At 35.9% G+C, this 13,875-nt stretch overlaps 1 protein-coding gene across 6 annotated transcripts in view; it reads left to right on the forward strand.

Annotated features, from left to right (window-relative positions):
• The window catches only part of CCSER1 (coiled-coil serine rich protein 1), a 1,490,059-nt gene that overhangs the window by 643,514 nt on the left and 832,670 nt on the right, over window positions 1-13,875 (forward strand). Inside the window, exon 8 of one of the 6 annotated variants that reach the window (XM_057302107.2) lies at window positions 4,948-6,508. The exons of the other annotated variants lie outside the window; for them this stretch is intronic. Coding sequence (XP_057158090.2) covers window positions 4,948-4,971 — 24 coding nt within the window. The 3' untranslated portion in view covers window positions 4,972-6,508. Of the gene's footprint in view, window positions 1-4,947; window positions 6,509-13,875 lie in introns of those variants that run through there. 6 annotated transcript variants of the gene reach the window in all.

A 13,875-nucleotide genomic window follows, 5' to 3' on the forward strand; every position in this document is an offset into this window, starting at 1 on the left:
GAAAAGATCACTTTAAGGGGAATTTTGTTTTATCTTCATTGTAAGTTGATGTTTTTTAAATGCAGCAGTTTCTGTTCTAAAGCTGATTACTACTGTGCCACATGTATGGACTTCTTTCCTTAGAAGTGACTTATAAATATGTAGATTTCACAATTAATGCAGAATAATGATAATGGGTTAATCGTAAATAGGAAGGTACATTTTTCACTTATGGAATGATCATGTTCAAAATTGTTATCCACATTTATAAATTTTTAGCTAATATTTCATATTCTTTGTGGAGTAAGAGATTGGATATTTGGCACAGAGGATTTTCTTTTGTAAAACAGATATTTAAAAATCTGACCACTTTGGTAGGTAGAGGTTTTCCTTAGCCTATCACTGAGGAAAATGTCTCCCAATCTAGAATCAACTATCTAGTTGCCATGTGTGTGAAGGAGAGTTGGTTCTGTGCTATGAACAATTAGGAGGCCTGACTTTGGCAAAGACTTCTCCATCATCTAGTTGTACGGCCTTGAGACAGCAGCTTACACAGCATGCAATGCATCTGTCTTTATAAAATGAGGGGGTTAGGCTAGAGCAGTATATCCCCAAATATGGAAAGTACCGGATAGTAAATTTTATGTTTTCAATAATTCTTGGATACAACAGTAAAACAATTGTACTGTATGAGGTAATGCAATTCCTCTTTTAAATTCCAATTCAATTCTCCTGAAATCAAGGAGGTAAGTTTTGTGCTGTAAGTCTGTAATACACTGGCAAATCTTACTTTTTGTTTTGACAAAGCAGGTAGATCACCTCATAGTTACTAAAAGACAAGGGAGATGTGTTGCTGAACAGAATAATTTTGAATTTAAGTCTTTTGGTTAAAAGAAGAAAATTTCTTGAAAGTTATCTCAAAGATAATAGAAGATTACACAAAAGTCTTAAGAAAATGTTCACAGCTCAAACTGACCTTGTTTTGAACACAAATCCTTATTTGAGAAAGTCTTGCTCCAATTAGTAGACTTAATTAATGCCACCTATTATAAGCTAGCTATCTATTGAATAAACTTTGGTAATAGACTTTAATGTTAATAGGAAACATGACTTATCATCATAATATCCAACATTTGTTTAATGCTTAACAACTAATGTTTGTTAAATGCTTGGAAGTCAGGCACTCCTAAATTCTTTACATGTATTAACACATGTTAGGGTTCACCATATAGGTTAATGTTTACAACAACCTTATTAAATGAGCACTAATATTTTCCCCATTTTACAAATGAGGAAACTGAAGTGCCAAGAGATTTGAGCAATTTGAGAAAGGTCAAACAGCTGGTAAATGACAAAGTTTTAAAAATTCTGTAAGTACCCAATACTCTATGCATTTCTCTCTCTTATTGTTTCCTATCTCACCATCCCCAGTAATCCTTAGTTAACTTCATCCTCTCCATTCTCAACCATAAGCTTATATCTTTCAACATTATATTCGCAGTATCTGGCACAAGATAGGCACTCAGAAGGTATTTGTTGAAATTCGTATGAATGATTAATTAATCAATGAATCTGTGCTATAAAACAGACAAATTAAAAATGCCTCTAAGTGCCGGGAGCGGTGGCTCATGCCTGTAATCCCAGCACTTTGGGAGGTTGAGGCGGGCGGATCACCTGAGGGTCAGGAGTTCGAGACCAGCCCAGCCAACATGGTGAAACCCCATCTCTACTAAAAATACAAAAATCAGCCAGGCGTGGTGGTGGGCGCCTGTAATCCCAGCTACTTGGGGGGCTGAGACAGGAGAATCGCTTGAACCTGGGAGACAGAAGTTGCTGTAAGCTGAGGTAGTGCCATTGTACTCCAGCCTGGGCTACAGAGTGACTCCATCTCAAAAAAAAAAAAAAAAAAGCCTGTAAGCGTAACTTATTGGACTTTAAGACCTCACACTTAGTACTTCCTATTTTCCTCCTTGACTTAGTTTTCTTCTGATCATCAGTTATTAATCATGGATAATTTGAAAACTGTGCTTTCATGAATACTAGAAAACTGTGCTTTCATGTCAGAATGCACAGGTTCAAATGAATATGCCATCACTTATCTCCATCTATATACTTAACTGTGTGACTTTGAAAAATGTATTTAACTTACTCAGTTTCAGTTTTATTATCTGTAAAATATAGATATTAATATCTATTGTATATAGCCAGCAGGATTGTTGTATTAACTACTTTAAACACATTAAAGTGTGTTTAAAACCACCAAGAATTTTCAGCGTATTGTACATGTGTTATGAGGCAATATAACATCATATTGAAATAGCTAGAAATTAAAGCCAAACAATCCAACTATTGCTGAAGAGTTCTGGGAGATTAGGTAAAATGTTTACACATCTAAAGCATTAATGTCTCAATGCTTAATCACAAAATACAAGTTCCTAACTCAGGGCAATTTTAAGGGCTAAATTTGATAATATGTTCAGAGTGCCTGGCATACAGTTAAAACCAAATAAATATTTGTTGATCTTGTTTGTCATAGTGTTCCTTTTCAAAAAAAAAGTTTTCTTATTCATTTGGTTTAATATCTGGGGAAATAAAAGACTCAAGACTGAATACATTTCCTAGACTATTTTCCTAGAGTTCTCTCAAAAACATAACCACTATTGTTGCCTGTAACCAAATAACTCAGATTATATTATCTTGGACACTGTGCTGCTTAAAGCTATGATTGCAAGTAGTAGAAAATTTAGGACTAACAAAGCTAATTTGTTGAGTCTGTATTTTACACATCAGTGGCAATTGGAAGACTATGATAGGAAGAAGATTTAAACTCTATCCTTGTATTCACAACTCCCTAAATAGAAAGAAATGGAATTCAAGCACTCAAAAAATTTACTGGAGAAGATTAATTTGAAAATAGAATGTGCATGAGTGCATGGATAGATGTATCTCTTGTTGGATGACTGCAAATAAGCCTTGCTATGAAAATATCTAAGAAGCAAAATTTATTTTAAATAAGTTTTCCATTAAATGGCAGTATCTTATTGGGAATGCATTTCTTAAAAAAAACACACAAAAAGAAACCCATAAACTAACATATATTTTTTAAAAAATCTATCATTCTGCAAACCAACACTTCAGAGATTACACATTTTTTTCTACATCTTGCCATGTGCTTGTGGAGCGAACATTTTTTTGCAGTGAAGCAAATGAACTACATGTGGGATACCATGTTGAAACTAGAAGGCACCCTGCATCCCTCAAGATTCCCAATTCCTTAGAGATAAGGGATAGAGATTGTTGGTTGACTTAAAAAAAAACTCTTTATTAACTCTAACATTAAACCATATTGAATTAATTTACTATGATTTATTTCAAAACCAGATGTGTTGATAACTTGGTAAAAATTGCTTCAGACAGTATTTGAGCATTTTCCCAGAGTACTTAGGAGCAAATCTATAATTCAGGGCCACTACTATCATCCTAGTTAAATATACTTTATCTCCTTCTTCTAATCCTAGTTGGTATTCTCACTTCCTCTCTTCCAACCTTAACTACTCGTCTTATTTCCCTCAATGGATCTTCCTTTCAGATTTATGCAAATATTATGTCATATCCCTGTTAAAAACCCTTTACTGCTTCATTCATTCTCTGTATTCTTAAGATAAAGTCTAAGAAGCACAAATGATATGACTTATTTTCCAGTATTTCAAGTGCCATTCAATCCAATTGTGCTTTGATATTTCATCTATACTAAATATCTTTTATTTCTTTGAAATTTCTGTGTTCTCTTTTACATATTCAGGTGTTTTCTTCCTCTTTTTCTGTGGTAAAATCTTACTCATGCTTCTGATTTCAAGGTATACATTACTTCTTCAAAAAAGACTGGGCTAGGTTTTCCTGGAATCTAATAATTATCTTACATAACGCTCATCATACTTTAAAAAAAAAAATCTGCGTCTTGTGCAATTTGAATCTGTCCCTAGCACCATTTTATGTGCTGCTGCATTCTCAGCTCTTTCTTTTCCCAATGGTTAGCATTTAACATTCACTTATTCCTAAATGCTTTACTGAATGAAAGTTAAAGTAATGTGTGTTATGAGTTCAAGCTCACACCAGACGTTCCTCATGGGTTATGCATGTATCCTTACAATTTCAGATTCTGTAGCAGTCACCTTGGTGATCCCCTCCCCACACAGACATTCTTCCTTGACACTGAGCCCACGAGCTGAAAAATACCTGATATTTTTTTGAAGCTACGGCTTAGACATGTGACCCAATCCTGGCCAATGGACCAGAGGAAAAAACTGGATGAAAAGGATACTTGTGAGGAGAAAATGTCTTTCCCCCTATTAAATACAGTTGACTGAGAACATGCTTTTTGGATCTGTATTTGCCTTCCAACAACTCTGAAGAATCAAATCTGAAAACCAACGCCAATTCTGTGCAGATGGGTGAAAATAAAATATATGATATATGGGCCTTTGATGATTTAAATTATTCTTTAAATAATTCTTGTGCTGCTGAATTAACCAAGCCTGGAACCACTTACCTCTAGTCATCTTGTTATATAAGATAATACATATAGGTTCTATTTCAGCCACTTATAAGTAGGTATCTTTTTATTTACTGTCAAAAGAACCCTCACTGATATAGATGCCCTCAGGACTTGACCCTCCCTGAGTTCCTGTTAGGCAGTTAGGGTAATCATCTGTTGGATTAGGGAAGCCTAGCTTATTTACTTCTCAGTGTGGACAAGTTTGGTCTTTAACTTGTATGCTCTTGTTTTCCAAAAAGGAGATAGACCAGAATCCTAAAAAAGTAAGTCTAAACATTGGTGTCCTTTTACATTTCCCATCTAAATTATCTTTAAGAACATTTAAGTTTCATTGATGATCCCCAAAATAATTCAAGCAAAATGCTGAGTTGGTAGAATATAAGGACTGTTATTTATTTTTATTGTTTTTACAGACCACATACCCTAGGGAATTCTGAAAACCTGACTAACATCAATTGAAGATTGGGGTTCAGGAGGCCTAGATGATCCACCATGACTTATTCAAAAGTTGAAGATGAAAGGAAAGAATAAAGACTTTTTCCATCCAGTTCTCTAGTCTGAAAGGAAAAGAAATAGGCAAAGGACAGTAGGCTTTTCTATATCATTATATTCATTCAAATGGTTCTCTTAAAATAATAATGAACTAAGGAGGCTCTGTAAGCAAGACAAACGGTCAGGAGGCCTCCTTGCTCCAAGAATACTCCCTTTTTACTTTATTAAAATGGTTTGTAAAGGTAAACTAAATTGACTAAAGTATCAATATTTCCATATATGCGTGATCTTTTAGAGACCATAAACTGTCAGTGTATTAGGCTGTTCTTGCATGGCTATAAAGAAATACCTGAGACTAGGTGATTTATAAGAAAAGGGGTATAATTGGTCCACAGTTCTGCAGACTGTACAGGAAGCATAGTAGCATGTGCTTCTGGGGAGGCCTCAGGAAGCTTCCAATCGTGGCGGAAGGCAAAGGGAAGCAGGCACATTGCATGGTGAGAACAGGAGCAAGAACAAGGAAGGGTGGCTGGGAGGTGCCACGTAATTTTAAATTACCAGATCTCACAAGAACTCACTATCCGGAAGACAGCACCCAGCCATGAGGGATCCACCCTCATGATCCAAACACCTCCCACCAAGCCCCACCTCCAGCACTGGGGATCACAACTCGACATGAGATTTGAGCAGAGACAAATTTCCAAACTATATCACTCAGAATCTGGAATAGAAAGAGTATGCACCATAACACTTTTATTCTCTACAGAAACAGACACTGTGCTGAGCTCAAAAAATAGTGATTCATCAAATATGAATGTGCAAACCTCTTTTGTACTGTATCTGTGGAATCCTGGTTACTGGGGCTTTGAGCCCCTGTCCCATAAAATCTCTGTAATACTAACCTAACTCATGGCATTTCTTTAAAATCAAATTTAATGAAATGATGGACATAAAGCCCATGGAACTGAGTGTGTAATCTTCTCTTATTTGATTAGATGTTAAACTTGAACACTTTTTTTGATAAAATATGAAATACATAAATGAGTTAAATTGTTGTGACTTTCCTTATAAGATTGAAAACAATAAGGTGTTTTTAATACTTTTTTTCTGTGTTCTCTTGAAAGTAGCTTTACATGTATTAAGCAATCTTGGCTTTAGATATTAGGGACACTAAAAATTTCTGCAATTTTCCCAGTTTTATATAGCCATTGTTTGCAAGTATGAAATCCTGTCTTTTGTTACTGAAATATTATCTTTTATTTTGGCTTTTTTGATAACTTTTATGTTTGCCTTGAGCAAGTCACTTATCTTTTCTATTTGTGTTTTCTATTTCAGTTTATTTATGAAAGACAGTAATAATGATTGTGATGTACCTTACAAAAAAAGATAAAATCGTATTGAAGAGACTGTTGAATATGAACGCAGTGTATTAAATGCCCGATATAGGAACAAAAATAAAATGAAGAACATTTCTATTATAAAGTATTTTCCTAAATAGATTTAGTACTGTGAAAGGCAGTAAAATTATTTCCTGATAAACACTTTCTTGAGTATTCAAGGATTAATTGCCCAGGATAAGAAAAAATCCAGTCTTGATTATATTGCATATTTCCTGGTCGGCCTTCACTGAATAGTTAATTAGAATACCACCAGGAGGCGTCTTCTTGGGTCATAGATGGAATATATTTGTGGGCAAAAAATATTTTTCCTTAAGGAATTTGTAGACTAATCTAAGGAAATAAAAATCAATTTTAACTTCAAATTTCAGCCTAATTAGAAGACAGTAGATCACTCACACATTCATTCATTCATTCAATTAATATTTATTGAACTCCTTCTCTGTGAAAATTATTGGACTAGATGATTTGAGATGTACAATGACAAAATATGACTTCTATCCTCAGATCTTATCGTTAATAGGGAAGTGAAGAAATATATTTTAAAAACTCTATTAAGGCTTTTTTAGTGGGTGTTGAAACAAAGGCAGGGAAAGCAGTTATGAATATTTCTAACCAGATATAAAGGCAGTGGCAATGAGAATTGAAGGAAATGAATGAATTAAAATAATTTTCGGTGAAAAAGGGGATTGTTTGTCAGCTGGATATGGAATGTTGGGAGAAGGTGAGAAGTCAAGGACAGGGATTTCTTTTTTTTCTTTTTCTTTTTTTTTTTTTTTGAGACAGTCTAGCCCTGTCGCCCAGGCTGGAGTGCAGTGGCGCAATCTTGGCTCACTGCAAGCTCCACCTCCTGGGTTCACGCCATTCTCCTGCCTCAGCCTTCCGAGTAGCTGGGACTACAGGCGCCAGCCATCACGCCTGGCTAATTTTTCTGTTTTTAGTAGAGATGGGGTTTCACCGTGTTAGCCAGGATGGTCTCGATCTCCTGTGATCGAGATCCCCCATCCTCGGCCTCCCGAAGTGCGTTTTGAGACGGAGTCTCGCTCTGCCACGCAGGCTGGAGTGCAGTGGTGCAATTTTGGCTCACTGCAACACTGTAACCTCTGCCTCCCTGGTTCAAGTAATTCTCCTGCCTCAGCCTCCCGAGTAGCTAGGATTACGGGCATAGGCCACCATGCCTGGCTAATTTTTCTATTTTTAGTAGAGATGGGGTTTCACCGTATTGGCCAGGCTGGGGGATTTCTGGTTTCTTCTCTAAAAGCCTAAAAGCTTGGAAGGCATTACTCCTTCCAAGCTTATTTATTCCTTAAAATAAGAAAAAATTGAACAAACTGAAAGTCAACAATATTTCTTGGGTTCATCAGATAAATTAGGACATAAAACTAACTGCTACTCCCAAATCTAGAAAGGCAGGCGATTATAGAGAAAAGCAGCTAAGATCCGTTTAACTGCAGCAGAAGTCACTGAAACCATAAACTGGTAGGGACACTTAAATGGTAATTCCGATGAAGATCTGACTGAATGCTGAGTGTGGACTAGCTTGAGAGTAAGAAACTCCTGGGGATCACATTCTTAGGGAATCCCGCACACTTTGATGACTCTCACCTCTAGGGATCCCATCAGGTTCTTACGGTAAGGAACTAAGAAAAAGCACCTTTTGTCTTTGTCAGGGATGGGGAAAAGTAACCATCTGAAATATGCCTAGAGAATTCTCTATACATAAGCCTCTTCCAAGGAGAAAAAACTTTACCAGTCAAATATTTATCTCACCAAGGAGAAAGAATTCTTACTGAATTCCAGGCCTCTCTAACCTTTCTGTCCACATTACATAGAAGAAATAAAACTGTGATGGTTAATTTTATAATATGTGCCAATTTAATACACTGAGAAAGACACAGCCCAGGGATACAGGCCCACTTAAGACCAGCTGTAATTGTAAGATTATAGAATGTTTTCCCTCCCCAACTTTTTAACACCACATCAACAGGACTCCAGTATAATAAGTGAATTATAGCTGAGAGAGCTGGAAAGCACACGCTGCAACTTAGAAAAAAAAAGAAAAAAAACTCATTAATACAAGAATGAGAGTCAGGAATAGTAGTCAGAATCACAGAATTTTTGTTGCTATTTGTTGTCATTACATTTATTTATTGAAAGGTAAAATATTAAGCCAGTTTAAAGACTGAGATAAATAGGAGAGAGTAAATAAGCTAAAAGTTACTTCAAATTAGAGGACTTTCCTTATATAGTAGCATTCTGAGTGAAGAAGTGCTCAACCTTGCCCATACTGTTCCTCATTTCATATGCACGTGACTAGCTGAATAATTCTTGAAAAACCTGTCTTTTCCCCATCATCCTGGATAATGGAAAGTGTTCTCTATATGAAGACAATTTATAGCACACTGTGATTATAATAACAAATAGCATACCAGTTATCATAAATGCATATGCTGATTTTATATATTTTGGTAATCATTCCTTTATTCGACTGATTTTCAATAACAGTGTGTTCCAAAAGTGAGGTTACAAGGATGAAAATGATGTGTTCTAATTCACATCTCTAGTTGGTTTTGATAAGCCTGGAGCTGTGGAATGAGAAGGAGTGGGAGGGGACTATAAATCTTTGAAATGCTTCCCAGATGATTTAGAAAAAATTTACTTCCACACCCTACTGAAAACTACCTATCTAGTTTGTTATGCATATACCTCAGTATCCATATATTTCACTACATTTGACCCTTGAACAACAAGGGAGATAGAGGCACCAACCCCCATGCAGTTGAAAATCCATGTATAACTTTTGATCCCCCTCAACCTTAACTACTAACAGTCTACTGTTGACTAGAAGTCTTACTGATAACATAAACACGGTTGATTAACACGTATTTTGTTTATGTATTATATACTGTATTCTTAAAGTAAGCTAGAGAAAAGAAAATGTTTTTAAGGAAATCATAAGAAAGAGAAAATATATACTATTCATTAAGTGGAAGTAGATTATCATAAGCATCTTTATCTTCATCCTCGTCACATTGAGTGGGCTGAGGAGGAACAGGAAGATGAAGGGTTGGCCTTGCTTTCTCAGGGGTGGAAGAGGCAGAAGAATATTCACTTATAAGTGGATCTACACAGTTCAAACCTGTATATTATTATTTTTGAGATGGAGTCTCACTCTCTCACTTAAGCTGGAGTGCAGTGGCATGATCTCAGCTCACTGCAACCTCTGCCTCCAGGGCTCAAGGGATCCTCCCACCTCAGCCTCCCAAGTATATGGGACTGCAGGGATGTACCACCATGCCCAGCTAATTTTTGTATTTTTTTATGGAGATGGGGTTTCACCATGTTGTCCAGGCTGGTCTGGAACTCCTGGGCTCAAGCAATCCACCCTCCTTCGCCTCCCAAATTACAGGCATGAGCCACCACGCCCAGCCCAAACCTGTATGTACATTAAGGGTCAACTGTATATAGTTTTCTTGTTATTATGTTATAATCCTGTGACTTGACTGGCTCTCTTTTTAAGATGCTAGATGTTGTGCAGCTGGATAAAGTTCAAGTGGCAATGGAAGAACAGGAATCATATTTACATTGATAATCAAAGTGAATAGAAAAGTCTATTACTTTCAAGATAATATAATACCATTTAAGTGCAAATCTCTCAATGTGACAGGCTCTGAAAAATACAGTTTCTATGTTCGAGCAAAATAATTTGACAATTATTGACAGAAATAAGGTACCATTTACCTTTATGAAATGTTAGTTTCTAAATAAATCTCAATCCAATGCCAATTAAAACTATACATTTAATTTGTGTGTTTTAATAAGTTGTCAAATTTTTTTTACAATGTTAACATTTTAGTAGATTTACAGTAACATCTTTTTGAACTGTGGCTGTATTTTTTAACTTAATGAACAAAATGTGTATTGCTTTTCTACTTGTAAAGTGTTATTAATATCCAAAGGATTAACAAATGCCATTTTTTTCTGCAATTGCTTGTTATTTAGGCTTTTTCATCAACATTTGTTATGTAGCAAATACTCATATAGTTTGCATTTTGTGGAGCTGAGAGGTACTTATGTAAAATTGTTTCCAAACTTTACCTTCTCCCTATTCTCTAAAACAAATTTCTGGCCTGGTCGACTTCAATTCTTTTACTCCGTAGCTACAGTCTGAATGGGGCTGAGGGGGATTCTCCTTTGTCAGATACTTTCTCAAGGGCTTTCATAATGCAGAATCAAAAGGAAAGCTGGGCAGATAGAAAGACGATGGCTCCTAAGCAATGTTCTGTAGGGCACGTGGAAGCGCAACTGAAGTGATTCAAGGAAACTGATAGAGCAGAAAAGGGCAATATTAGAAACTACTGTGGTGAACTATGTGTTCTAATAATGATGTTCAAGATATACAAATGAAGATCTTCAGTTGTTGTGAATTTTCTTTTTTGGTCTGAATATTTTCTTTGGAACACAGTATTACTCAGAAACTATAACATGGTTCCAATAGGTTATATGATTACTAAATATCTCTTAATAAATATCTTATTTCCCAGATAATGTATTTTTTCTAGTACTTAGAGCCTTTAATACTGTAATCATTTTACTCAAAGTTTAGAAATTAAAAAAATTAAATCACACATAAATCTAAAACTCTAGTAAAATAATTGTCATAATTTTGCATATTTTCAGGTTTTTCATTTAAAATTCCATTTACAAACAAAGTGTATTTTCCATTTACCACATGGACTTTTGTGTACAGAAAATCTCTCTGTTTTTCCTCTACTCTCATACCACAGCGATCAACAATGAAGACATCTGTGATCAAATGTGTCTGTATGGTGGGAGGGTTCCCCACACAGAGCAGCAGACACCAGCTGGGTGTCCTCTAATGCAATTCTGATGCTATCTTCCTGAAGATACTGTCAGATCCAATAGATTGGGGGCTCATTCCCCAAGAGTCCTCTTCAGACATCAGTTGCAAGTCTGGCCCTCTGAACATCTGAGTGACCAGCTTCAAGCTGAGGTTTCTATAACCCCCTTTTTGTGTTGGATTAACTTTCTGGAGTGGCTCACAGAACTCAGGGAATCACTAACTTAATTTACCAGTTTATTATAAAGAATATTCCAAAGGATACAGATGAAGTGACCATAGAGCGAGGTATGGGGGAAGGGACACAGAGCTTCCTTGCCCACCCTGGGCACGCCTCCTTCTAGGAACTCTACACCTTCATTCAGATATCCTAAAGCTCTTAGAACTTAGTTCTCTTGGATTTTTATGGAAGCATTCCTTCCTCCAGGATATGAGGTGGGACCCTCTCAGGGGAAGGACTTAACACAATTAGAAAAGCAGGGGAAGATTAGAGTCCTGCCCCAAGAAAGAAAGGAGAGAGATTCTGTTTCCTGAGGCCTTTCCCTGAGATCTAATGCACCCATTATAACAAAAGACTGTAGCAAAGGCCACGGAGTTGTGAGCCAGGAACTGTGGATGAAAACCAATATATATTCAATCATAACACTACAACTTTGTGACTATTTTTTTGAATGCATAATTTTCAGTGAAAACATTTACTATCATTGAACAACAATTTTTTAATTGTTGTTTACTTAGGTTGCTTTCAACATTTAGACATTACAATGCTGGGTATCTGTCATGTGGCCTCTAGTTTTCAGTCTTCAAAGATGTTTTCTTTTAATTAATAAGGCACAGATGGAATGGAGATTGAGTATGTGTAGCAGGGTATTTATTCAGATTTTTTCCCATGTCTGGAGGTGATACTTCTCTTACAACTTGATTATGTGTGAAAAGGAATTTGAACAATTTTATGTCTCCATGAACTTCATCATGTACTGATTAGAGGTCAGAGTGACCTTGACCTTGATGAGATTGTCTAGACATTTTGACCGGCATTTTGACTGGCATTGTCTAGATATTTTCACTAGAAAGTGGTGATGCTTCCTAAATGTGGTTGGTGGCTGCTCAACTGTCTACAAGAAGTAGCGTCCACCACAGTAAGTTTTGCAGTTTATTTGAATGATTAGATGAGTATAGTATGAAGGTTAAACTACTGCTACATACACTGACTTAAGTAGGCAGCTGCTTATGAATCAAGTTGTGACTAAAATATGCACAGATAAGGGTACTTTACTTTTATAACTTAAAGAAATAAAAAAACTATTACTATTATATTAGAAATCCTGATAAGCCCATCAATTTCTAATATTATCCTATGTTAGAAATAAGAATAAGCACTTGGAGAGCTTTGAGGTGAAAGACTAAGGTAGAAAATGATCATGGGTTATGTACTCTATTTTTTTACATCCATTCTTCTTTTTCTTTTTTCATTTATCAGTTATTGAAAAATCAGATATCAACTCAATTACTTATATATGATCTATAAAGTGTAGTCATTGAAAATTATGGGTGTGTCTATGTATTAGTTTCCTAAGGCTGTCAAAAAAGGTACTACAAACAAACTGAGTGGCTTAGACAATGGAAATCTATTGTCACAGTTCTAGAGGCTAGAATTCTGAGATGAAGGTGTTGGTAGGACCAAGCATCCTTTAAAGGTGCTAGGGAAGGATCTATTCTGGACCTCAAGCCTGGTATCTGGTAGTTTCTTGGTTTGTGATGGCATAACTCCAGTCTTCACATGGTGGTTCCCTGTAGGTGTCCTTTGTGTCCAAATTTCCCCTTTTTAATAAGGAAACTAGTCATTGTAAAAAGGCTCACTTCCCCCCAGTATTTTCTCTTTTTAACTAATGATGTCTGCAAAGACCTTATTTCCAAATAATATATCCTGACTTACCAGGAGTTAGGACTTCAACATAGGAATTGGACAGGGGGCCGGGGAGAAACAATTCAATCATTAACAATCAATTACATAGTTAAAGTTCATTAGAAAGGGGATCCTTTATCATTGACTCACTGTCAATAAAAGATTAGTTTATTTCCTTGGTTTACAGATAGTTCTCTGCCTAGTTATGTACTGAATCTCATTCTTTCTTAACACCCGAAAGATTTTCCTCCCCCAGGCATTCCTCTTTCCCTGGTATTTTTAAATCACTGGATCATTTTCATCAGTGTTTAAACTTGATTAAGCTTTTCTATCTAACACATACACACACACACACACACCATCTCAATCTTGTTAACAACTATTCTGTTCACAAGTTTATTGAAAGAAGCTTGCCTTCTGATAATTATGTAGTTGGTAGCTCACTACTTTTTACTTTCAGTTTATTTCTGAACTCTCTGTAATCTGGACTCTGCTTCCAAAACACCATCCAGAGCAGCTTTGATAATGTCGACAGTGACTTACTTTTTTAATAAGCCTGGTGAAAACTATTCAGTCTATTTCCTCTCTGTTATGTCTAACATAATTGATCTCACTCTCCTTCTTAAATTTGTTTGCTCCCAAAGCTATTGTGACACCATAATTTATTTTTTCTCTTTTGTTTGTT

Source organism: Pan paniscus, chromosome 3 (assembly GCF_029289425.2).
Source record: "Pan paniscus chromosome 3, NHGRI_mPanPan1-v2.0_pri, whole genome shotgun sequence".
Classification (NCBI taxonomy): Eukaryota; Metazoa; Chordata; class Mammalia; order Primates; family Hominidae; genus Pan; species Pan paniscus.